The 12,366-nt window shown below is 34.2% G+C and overlaps 1 protein-coding gene across 2 annotated transcripts in view; it reads left to right on the forward strand.

Moving 5' to 3' along the window:
* The first annotated feature begins 6,757 nt into the window (after window positions 1-6,757).
* Window positions 6,758-12,366, forward strand: part of SGCZ (sarcoglycan zeta) — a 477,366-nt gene continuing 471,757 nt past the window's right edge. For both annotated transcript variants that reach the window (XM_063077240.1, XM_063077241.1), the window contains exon 1: window positions 6,758-6,952. In XM_063077240.1, the coding sequence (XP_062933310.1) occupies window positions 6,758-6,952 (195 nt within the window). The remainder of the gene's footprint in view (window positions 6,953-12,366) is intronic.

Here is a 12,366-nt window from a genome sequence, read left to right on the forward strand (position 1 = left end):
AAATTTGTTTCTCCTTAAAGATTTTTTTTCTGTCCCCCCTGCTGTGTATGCACAGCAGTGCTTGCCAACAGGCTCTGCTGTTTGCAATCTTAGAGTAAATGGTGCCCAGGACTATCCCCTTGTTTCTTTATCTGGGGGTGTTGATAACCTCTGAGTGGGCAAAACCTTCTCAGTTCAAATTGCTTGAATGGCTATTTTTCTATTCATATCACATGAGAAGGTCTGAGAATTGAGTTACTTCAATGTTAGGAGCCTGTATTTAAGTTTGTGAATAAATAAATGTCAAAAACTGTGATTAAATTTTCATCCAATTAAATACTGTGTATTTCTTATACAAAAATGCTTAATTTTACACAACATATGTAAAATAAGCTAAAAATAACTACTGGGTTACTGAAAAATCTTTTACAGTTCTGCATTTCAGTAAAACTTTTATTCATCCGGGAATGTGTATCGCTTTTAACGGCTATTCAAGTTTCTTCTTTTCTGGCAGCCTTGGCTAGAATATTCTTGTGTTTCCTATCTCAAGAGGCAGCCCATTTGACTCATTCTTCATCATTCTTGAAATTCACTTGCTAGGTTGTTCATTTTCCATGCTGTAAAACCAACTGGGGAAAAAAATAAAGATGTATTCCAAATGGACATTTTTCTTAAACATCAAATTTTGAGTACTTTATGTTGAAATGTGCCTTTGAGAATTAAGTATCACAGACAGGGAGAAGTTTAAATTACTGTGGTAAGTCGACTTTACTGTATTGTTTCAATCTCTCTCAACATTAGTAGCTGTTTGGAGACTCATTGTCTTGGAGCAGAAAACAAAATGCCTTTCTGGTGTGTAAAGTTCATGTCATATAATATGAACACTTTAAGCGTTTTGTTTTAAAATTATATATCAATCATGTGTTTTAAAATTAATTCCAGTAAAAATACTTTATATATCACTTAAGTAGGGAACACTAGTGAAGGGACGGAAGATAAAAATTTTAAATGAGTATTTTTACCATTTAAAATGAAAAGGACACTTTAACATCCTACTTTTCTACTCCCAGCTTGCTCTTACATAAGTCAATGTAATATTCATCTGAGAGTTGGTGAAAGTGGGGCAGAGAGAGACGAAGTGACTTGCCCCAGGATGCACAGAATGGAATGGCCAGGCTGGGGCTGCCACTCAGCGCGTACGCTGAGGACCGCACTGGGTCCACTGCGCTCTGTTTCTTGTCTGAACAAGCAGCAGACAATTGCTGTTGTAGTGTTCAGTCCAACATGATCAACACTTAATGAGCAGTGACACCAACATGATTTACACCTCTCCTAGAATATAAACACTCCCAGTGAGGGATTTAAGGGATTTTAGAACATAGATTGCATTTTATAGTCACAAGGATGTTGCATATTGCTACTTTGGTGTGCTAAATGCTAGCTTCCCAATCAGACATTAAAAGCAATTTTCAAAATTAGCTAGCTTACTGTCCAGCAGACACATGTTTCTCCTTTAGATTCACATTTCCCATAACAGAAAACACAGGTCTGAGCAGTAACTAGATGCTCAGTTTTAATTTTAATTTTAAGGGATCAAATGAGTGAGTGAGATGACCAAATAATTTGCTTTCTTCCAGCCTTTGTGCTTACATCTCTGCATTATATCCAGTGTTTATGTGAGGAGTAGTATGAAATTGTTCAATGTGATATCTAAAAACAATTGTATTCATTATATCACTTCCAATATAAAAGTGAGTACTGTTTTCAGCTTTATCACCAGGTTGACTATTTAGTGGTAAAATATGGACTAGAGATTCGAGAGTCCTTTTTCTCCTCTTGGTGAAACTCAGATTTTAAAATGCTGTGTCCCACAACTCACCTCTAAACTTCTCAGTTCTTACTGACACTTTTAAAGTGTTCAAATCCTTTCCCTTCTAGGGTCATGAGGATGCAAATGGCACACGATTTGGAGGGTCATTTAGTCATCCTTTCGGACAATGTTTCTTCCTTATACAAAATAAAACAGGGTATTCCTTAACAGCTTTTAATTTTACCCTTAATATAGCCAGCAACAATTTAAAACAATTGTCTTAGGCATTGTAAACTTCCTTAACCTTTTTTTTTTTCTCTGTCTAGTCTCACAAATATTAACAGCGGTCTCATGTATTTTTAGCCTTTCCAGTCTACCCAGAAAGATGCCACATCTGATAATATTCATTCATGCCCTCCTTTTTTCACTTCCAGTTTTAAAAAATAAATAATAAAACCTCACTGAAAGAACAGAAAGACTGTGGGAGTAGAAAAAGAGAAGATTGTACTTATACCTACAGGTATTCCAGGTCTCAGACAATGAAATCCAAATGCGGCATGTTTGTGGCGATGAGCCTGGGTGGCGGTACGCTGTGGAGGAGTCAGGTCTCAGTATCACTTGTCCCCAGTCCAGGCACCTGCACACTGAAACGACAGCAGAGCTGTTTGCAGTTTTGCATATGCTGATGTGAGTCCTTTGCATCCGAATACTCATGAATATGATCAGGGAATATTCTCACTGGATTATTACAACTTGTCTATGTCACCCCCACTTTGTGTAGCCCAGATGTGGCTGAGCTTCTGTCATTGCCTCTAGTTCCTCTGCCACCACACCTTTGAGAATGCATAGCTCAGCCTTTGGTCCTAGTTTTGTCACCTCAAGTATTGACCTCATATTAAGTATCCTCTTTTTTTTTTCCATTTTCTATCTTTTATCCTTCATGTGGACTTATACTGGCTCCTGATTTAATGCTCCAACACCAGACGTCATACATGGTCTATTACCTAAATCACTTGCTCTTCTTTGCCCCTCAAAAATGATCTATACTCACTGTCTCCACTACTCCATTCTTTTAGTTTTCTACTTTGCCCACTCCAACGAGGCCTTCGAATACTCACAGATGTCTTTTACTTCTCCTCTTACAGTACTGTTACTGTTTTAGTATCACCTCAGGTGTCACTTTGTTTGAGAGGCATTCTCTTTCTGCCATTTTTTAAGGTAGTTCCCAATTATATTATCATGTCTCTATCATTCATACCATAGCATCTCATATGTCATTCATATCATAGCATAATGTGTCTATTGATTTATTGTATTTATCATTTTCAGAGCATGTTACTATTCGATATGTTGCTATTTTTAATATTCTTACTGTGTTATCCCCAAATATGTAAAATTCATGAGTGCAACAATCTTGAACTCTACCTGCACATAGTTCTCACTTCATACATATTTTATGAAATGAAGACCCACTTCTGCCCAGAGTCTCAACTACTATTTTCAACTCTGAGTACTTATATAAAAAATACAAAAATAATGATGCCAGCCAGATTGGAATACTTAGTACATTCCCTGGGACTTAGTATTTTGGATTGCTGTGGGAGTAAGCAGCAGATGGTCTCTGCTACCCCAATTTCTAACCCATTCCACCCAGCTCAGTAGAATTCACCAGAATTCCCCAGGGCTCGATTATTGGTGATGAACCACATTCAGGTTATTTCGGATTAATTCATTCTTTTCTGATCTTTATATGTGGTATTATTAAATTTTTTGAGCAAAATAACTCTTTTTTAAAAAACAGATTTTCCACACCTTTGTAGGAAAATGTTTAAAAATTCACAAGGTTTAATTCTATTTGCCAATGCATCTTTCTTTTAACCTTATAACATTTTAGAGCTGGAATCTTATTCACATTACTAGGATTTTGAAAATGTTTCTTCATAAGGTTCAAAATCCACATTTAAACCAGCTCTTTCCTGAATTACAGGAAACTATGAGTAAATGTGTTTAGATTAATGCAAGCAAAGCTGATAGTCATCTTAATCCAAGAAAGTTGACAACTCCCTTGGCATTAACTAAGAAAGACTAGATTTTAGAAGTTATTTGATTCTAATGAATGCTTTGTCGGTATGATATATGATACAAAATAAAAACTACTTGAAAACCAACAAGAAATAGGCAAAACTGAGATGAGAGTTCTAATTAATTTGCTGAGAGTAGAGTACAGAACCTTGAAAAGCAAAAGAATTGCAAAGAAAGGATTTTGATGGCATTGAATTAGTATTGCAAGGGAGGTAAAGCGACAAGACTAAACCAGAGAAACATCTCAGTACCATGATTTTGTCTCTTAGGAATTATGATTATATCTTTTTCCAGGACATCTGCTTAACTGTTCTGAGAAAATAGGTATCTCTGCAATTGTACATTTGTTTGGGAGATTCCTCCTGAATAAGCACTTAATGAAAAAATTCTCATAATGCCAGGGGAACCAGGATATTTCAGTATATGGTTAATATGGATCAACATTTAACATTTTAGGATAATTTAGGATGAAATTTAGGATAGTTTGCTTGATCACTTAGAGTTTTGTGTTGTTACTATTCTGCTAGTTCTATGACTGCACTGTAACAGCCACCTAAAGCCTGTGTGATTTTGCAAAACACTCAGATCTGTGAGGCTTAAGAAAAAAAGGAACTTTTAAAAGAAAACTCTAACCTTGTTTTCTTTTTGCAGCTTGGATACTCTAAAGTATTTTGTGATGAAGAAGTGTTATAAAGTAATAAAGTTAAACCTAGCTTTATTTAAGAAAATACTATTGAATTCTTTGAGGAGATAAAAATAGTTTTAATGCAATAACATTTTCTTTTCTTGTTTTCTTGACAACCTTTTCTTTTGGCCTTTTGTTATCCCATTAGCTTTTCAAGATTGTTGGAGGCATTTGATATATTTACTGAATCTCTGTTGCTTTAACAACAACAAAAAAATTCAATCTTATTGCTGAAAGACCATTTTCTTTGTAGTGTTCAGAGACTTACTAAGTTCTCATTTCTTTTCTATGACACATTAATCTCACCTTCATGTCTAAATAGAATTTGTAGAAATAGAATATCCTACAAAAGAAATTTGCGTTAGTAAGAGATTTAAAGGAATTGATGATCTGAAGAGTCACAGCATTTGATTTGCAGCTTTTCAGAGACCACCTCTGCAAAGAGAAAGTCTACACAGCAGCGAGGCACATTGGGTCTCCTGTCTCCACCTGCTCTCCCTGTACATCCACGTTCTTCCCCTTTTCTGGCTTTTTCTTGTTCTTCCCTTTAATTGTGATGGTCCCTAGAGTTCCTTTTATTCTCTTCTTATAGCTTAATCATAACCACTGTCACAACTGTAAAATCTCAACCTGAATCTTCAGGCAAAGTAGTAAATTCCTTGGCGTGTTGTCATCGGTTGTAACACTTACGTTACATAACAGTTAATAGAATAAGCTTCTCCACCAAATTGGAATCTAGTTAAGGGCTAAAGCTTTGTGGCTAGTTTCAAGGAAATCAAAAATATTACCTTAAATAATAATAATGATAACAAAGAGGTAATTCTTTATATTGAGAACAAAGAGGTAATTTTTTATATTGAGAAAGAACTTGCTATTAACCAACTATCGTTATTAGCACTTCTAATTTCTTTAAAATGATGATTTAACTTATTCATCTATTTTTATTAAGTGAACTATAATATGCTTCAATCATAAAGAATTGGAAACATAATATTTAACAGTGCATTAATGCAATTAGAAATTATAACTATAAAATTAAAAAAAAAACAGGAAAAAGCCAAAATTTTTGGAAAAAATTTCTCAGTATATAGTTCAACATTTTATTCAAAGTAGGATTGGGTCAATGTACACCACAGCTTAATGATTTTGTATTCCATATATTTTATATTACTTAACAGGTAATTTAAATTTTTTATCAATGCTGTTTTTATTTTCATGTAATTTATTTAGAATCAGTTCTATTGGTATATTAATTATTTAATTGATATACAAACAAAAAGCGACCCAAGAAAATTCTAAAGAAAAAAAACTGAATAGATATTGTCCTATAGAAAATCATATTTTACAAAATAAATGTTTTCATCCTTTGGGTAATAAATATTCTAAAAACTATATGCTCAGCACATATTTGGTACTCAGCCATATTATTTGACTTTTCTTATCCATACTTCTAAGTTGTATAAGACAGCAAACAATGTATTTGGTTTTTGAAAGAATTAATTTCAGAACCTAAATTTATACATGACCAATGAATACCATCTTCATTTTTTCAAAACTGACTTCTTATATTATTATATTATGAGCTAGTATAATTATCGTGTTATTTTAGGGCTCAAGGTTTTTTCTAACTCATTGAGATAGAAGGGTACTTCCAAAAGTTCATGGAAACATCTGTATTATATTTTAATTCCCTTTTTCCATGAACTTTTGAGAGTATCCTCATTCAATTAAAATAAATAACCAACAGAGTTCTGATAAAAGTTTTAATTAGGTAGTGATACCTATAAAAGTGTATTTTCTTTCCATAGTTTCTTGCAAACACACAGATGTTTTTATTAAAACATATATACTGAACCATTTATATTTTGCATTTTTTAGAAAAAAATACAGAAAAACCTGGTGATACAGTTGGTCTCTGTCTACCCCAAAGAATGGGTAAAGCCTGTTGCAAGAGTAGCTTGGATATAGGTAGGGTTGTTGGGTTATTGATAACTGAAGTAAGGCTAGTGGCCTTCAGAGCTTCCTACTGTCACAATTGGGTAAACTCGACTAAAAATAATGTAAATCATGTAGCTCTAACAATCAATCAAACTGTCTGAGGTATACTGTCTTTTGATTTTTAAAAAAAATCATTTGCTTATATTTTTAGTGCTTCTTTTCATTCCTTCTTTCTCTCTTTCTTCCTTTTTTTCCCCCCTCAGATGACACGAGAACAATACATACTAGCAACACAGCAGAATAACCTGCCAAGGACTGAGAATGCACAATTTTACCCAGTGGGAATTTATGGATGGCGAAAGAGGTGCTTATACTTCTTTGTCCTTCTGCTGTTGGTTACCATGATAGTTAACTTAGCCATGACAATATGGATATTGAAAGTTATGAATTTCACCGTGGTAAGTACCACCATGATTTCACATCTATTGCTTTTGGTTCAAAGACAATCGAGCTCTGCTATTTTAATTTATTAATCTCAGTCCTTAAAAGTATGTGTCTCTAAATTCCAAACAATCGTATTATGTTTAAGACTACCTTCAATATGTTTAGTGGTGATAAACATGTGATATTACTACCTACCACGTAAGTGTAGGGAATTTAGATCACGAGACAATGCAGCACGATTCATTAGAAGTCACTCAACCAAGAAGCATGGAACTATTGCTTGCTATACCTGGGAATCTCAGAAATGTCTGCTTTTAGAGATGATACTTCACATTAGATTTAATATTAATATTTTAAGTCACAAATGCCTTTGAATTACTCCTTATAGAGTAGATACCTCTATTATCTCTCTATATCTGCTTTCTATATAACATACTGAATGACAGAATCTAAACCCTGTAATTTCTCCTGGTCTGCATGGACCATGTCTATAATTGCCATCAATGGTGACCCCATTCTTTCAGAGCACATACCTAATAAATAAAAGATAAACCAGAAATTAAATAACTTTTTTATGGAAACTAATAACTTAATCGAAAAATGATTGTATAATTTACTGATGAATTTTGCTTCAGCTTATTGAATGTGTGTAATAAACCTCTGAGCATGACTCATCCAGGAAAAATTCTCTTCTTCAGCAAAGCCTAGTTTAATTCATTTTTTAAAAATTTTCTGTCTAAATCCTTACATTGCTCTGCTTTTAAACCATTTTGCCTTTGCTTGAAGACCTCAGGTATCTTAACATACAAGCAGGTGGCTTTTACTTGCTGACCAGACTGTTGTCATTCTTAGAACTCTGTATCCTCAGGGATGAGTCTAAAGCTGGCTATTAAACTTCACTGATATTCTTATATTGGGCTGTATGTGCATGTGTGCATTTAACTCTGCTGGATATTGATTTAGCAAGAGTAGATTCTTTCTGATTTCACTAACACCTTATTCTAACCTGAAACTGAGTCTCAAAGAGAAGACTAGCCCAGCACCTGTCCATATAGCACAAGGTACCACATTTGTGTGTGCTTAAAGAGTCTGGGAGTACAGGTGGCCTAACCTTCCAGAGAGGAAAAACTATGTGTTTTCAGATCACGATAAAACAGCATATGCTCATGGAGAAAAATGAGCAGAGCAACAGGTCAATTTTTTTTCTGATAAAATGAACATTTTGAAGAGTACTTATGAAAAAAGAACTAAAGACAAAGAAAAGAAGGGCAGGAGTCAATATGTTCCCAGAATTAGAAAAAAAAAAATTGCATCCTAGAGTTAGACACATGTTCAGGACTATGGATCAAAGCATATGAGTCTGTGGGTGGCTAGAGAGGAAGCTGGGGGTCGTAGACAAATTATTATTTGAGGCTTTTATAGTATCAAGATTTTCCAAGTAATGAATCTGAACCACTCCTTTGTTCAAGAGTTGGCTCAGTTTCCCCTCTAGTTTGGGAATATTTCGGCACAAATGTCACTAATTCTACCCTTGTGTTTCTGTTCTTCTGAGCTCTGCTCCTATGTTCCCTGACTAGTATCTGGGCTTCATTAATGATCCATTGATCCCATGGTAGGGACAATGTTTATGCCCCCGAAGATTCTTTTATGTAGCCTTAAATATCAGTCAAACTAACAGTTGCTGAGATTAACTTTTTCAACCTCATTTTCTTAACTAAAAAATAACATTGTAAAAGAGAAAAAGAGCAGAGTTTTCTGCAAATTATGAAATTTCAAGAATTTGATTTCTTCTATCAAAAGGCATCTTTCAAAAGTCGGTGAAAGATAGAATTAGCTCTCTCACTTCAGGGTGCCTTGAGTCTATCCAGTGACCAGACCATGGGAGTTTTCAGGTTCAAGCCATGTAAATTTCTCAAGCGTATTTAAATTAATGAGGAAAATATACTTAAATGCATAATTACATGGTTACATGCATCATTTCCCAGTACCTTGCCCCATGCTGATGCCAAGGCTGGAAAAGCCATTCATGGGAAATAATTGAAACAGTCACCTGTGTCCTCAGCATCCTCGAAGGCCTCAGGGTTTCGGTCACCCATGGAGCTATTTAATTTGAACCTCAGCTGGCCAAAATGTAAATGCCAACATAGTCCTGGGGAAAATAAAGAGGGGTTGTTTCCATAGGAGTCTCAACATTATTCTTTTTGAATTTTTTATTTGAGGCAAGTCTCTTTTTTAAAATCATAATTCTACCTTTTTATAATCAAAAGAGTTTTCTTTCTTCAGCCATGAATGCTATTTGCATTTAGCTCAAATAAATGTACAATGAAGTTGTAACTATAGTACCAAACTAATGGTAAGGTAACACACTATCTCAATGCAGTCAAGCTTAATAACTCGGAGAAACTTTGAATTACTTAAGTAGTTGCAGATTTTAGCAGTCCTGAATACTACAGTTTAAGTTGAATATACTTGAAAGTGTGAAATAATTTGTAATCCTCTTACATTAGGGCAGTTAAAAAAATCAATTTTATGTTTTCACTAGTAAATTATGTTTGTATCTGTCTCCACAATGAATACAAAGACTAGTTGTCATACTACAGCAAGAAGCAGAAAATGATGTGTAAATTGTTTGGGAAATATTATTGATCTGCCCAATATGTATTTCCCTTTCATTATGACTGTTGCCATCCAATACGTGAAAATATGTGGCTGTTAACATCTTTTATTTGAGCAAACCGGGTGTGTTACTGCTGTCAAAATATTGTATTTTCAGCACAGCAAGGATAGCTGCCAACCTGTTTTATGATGCTTCTTGGAGTTCATCATTATGACCAGTATTGCACGTGATCTGTATGGTTGATATGACCTTATTAACTTCTGTTCTCATTTTGTAGAAAATAAAATCATTCTGCTTATTGAGATACCCAATCGTAGAGAACCAAGAAAAAGGAAATGAGTTTATACTGTAGGGTGAAAGACTTAGGATTGATATAAACAATAATTTCCTGGCTATGACAGTGGATAAATGTAGGAATTAGCTGCACAGGGAGATATTGAATCTCCCTTCTCCCAAGATCGGTATAACTTGCTTACGTGTTTTTCGTTGTTTTTGTTCGGTTGATTGGTGTAATATCTTTATGGTTCAATATAAATGGACTAGCTTAGCAGGTCTATCAAATCTAGGCATTCTGTTGAGGCAACATTCTTTTCTGAGTTCAAGTGTTATTCTTAGTAAATTAACTCTATATTTAAAAATTAAAAATTGAAACAATGATAAAGTATTCATTGCAATCACAGGAGAACCAACTAAAAGGTGGCATCCAGCTGCAATAGAATTCTATTAGATATGTTAATTAGCCAGTAAAAAAAAATGGAAACATAAATGAGATTTATTAAGCAAGGGAAAGAGCAAAATTGTGGATGTTGTGACTGAGAAATCAAGAATACCAAGATATGGGTAATACTTGAAATAATGCAGTAATTGAACAAATTAGAAAACATTCTTGTAGGGTTACATGATCACTGGATTTATGTTGGCTGAAAAGAAATCCCAAAAGCAGAACTGAATATCATAGTCATTTAAGATTAAATAGGAGATGGGAAATTTTTAGTTCAATCATCCATATATTACTAGAGGTCACTTTCCAATATTCCCTTCATTTGGCCGCTGTCTACTTAAAGCCTCCTTTTGATGATAAGCAAATCATGCCATTAAATGCCTGTATAGTTTTATTATTACCAAATGCCTTGATACTTTGTTGCAGTCTCTATGTATATAACTTCAAGCATGACATCTTAGTTCTATTACTTCAATCTGACACGAATTAATTAATTACCTAATTAATTTATCAAGACCACTATATATTCTTATACATGCACACCCACACACCAACACACACACACACTCACACACACACATAGATCCTTGATCAAATATTCTTTTAATGTCTAAAAATCAGAATATATATATTATGCAATTCCTTTGGTTTCTTTGTCACCTGCTTTTCTTCATTTCAAATGTTATTTTATTCCATAACCACAATTTTATATTTACAAAAAATATCAATGGTCTCAAGTTATCTTTCCCTTGAAAGCTATAGGCCATAGAGTCATTTCTATTTTTTTCTATCATATTTTCTTTTCTTTTAGTGTATCTTTCTAAAGTTGAGAGTTCACATATTACTACACTTTGTTTTCCCTTTCTGTTTTAAAGCTAAGATTTTTTTAAGTTAATTTTTTGGAATATGAAATAAAATACATTTTGTGAGTCCTAAATCATTTGCCCTTCCTAATGCCTTGTTAAGTGAGTATCACATTTTCTCATGTCATTCTTGTGACCTATTTTTTTTAATCTTCATCATTAACCTGGTGACATTATTATTCATAGTGATTATCGATCTACCAAAGATGGCTAAAGTACATTTGCTATACACTATCATTAGTTACTGTGTTCTTCCAAAAACTTGTTACTTCCAGTTTTTATTTTGGTTTTTTTTGTTTGTTTGTTTGTTTGTTTTTTCATTTCATTTTCTAATAGGACCACCACTTTTGAATAAATTTTCCATTTCTGTGTATTCAGCCAGTTCTTATATTTCTTTTTTTTTTGTCGTTTTCGTGACCGGCACTCAGCCAGTGAGTGCACCGGCCAGTCCTATATAGGATCCGAACCCATGGCGGGAGCGTCACTGCGCTCCCAGCACCACGCTCTCCTGAGTGCGCCACAGGCTCGGCCCAGTTCTTATATTTCTTAAATAAGCTGTGTCCTCATCCCAAATGCACTTTATTGCTTACTTAGAATCTGTAGATATGGATAGACCTACGTGAAGCTTAAATTTGAAATAACCACAGGTTTCATTGGTTTTTAATTATTTTTTTCTCTTCTCCTTAGCGTGTTCATCCCCTAATGATTGCTTTTTATATGACTTTGTTTATTGTCTGTTTTTCCTTCCGCTTAGAATGTAAGCTCTTTGGCGTCCAGGGTTTTTGATACCTTTTCCCCTTCTGTATTCCCAAGGCAGAGGATAGTACCTGCAAGATAATTAGCTCTTAATAAATATTTGTGGAATAAATATCCATCTTTACCATTACCTGCATTGAAAGTCAGCTATTTTTTTATTTCAGCTAGCTATGCTAACTTGGTACCTCCTAAGCCATAAATCTAACCACTTGTCTATCTTATGAAAATGCTCATTTCTTTCTTCATTTATGCATTTATTTACTTATTCATTTATGTGTCCCTTTCTAGCAGATTTATTCTTATGTTTATTTTTATTTTTATGTCTTCATTCATATATCTTATATCTGTGAAAGGATTTACTATGTGGCATCCGATATTTATTATTCTTTGTCTAAATATATACCTGTCGTCCTCTACTAACCTCTCCCCAGTCCCATTAATGTGGAAGTTCCGTAGGGAGCAGAAGCTGGT

The sequence above is a fragment of the Cynocephalus volans genome, chromosome 13 (assembly GCF_027409185.1).
Source record: "Cynocephalus volans isolate mCynVol1 chromosome 13, mCynVol1.pri, whole genome shotgun sequence".
Lineage (NCBI taxonomy): Eukaryota > Metazoa > Chordata > Mammalia > Dermoptera > Cynocephalidae > Cynocephalus > Cynocephalus volans.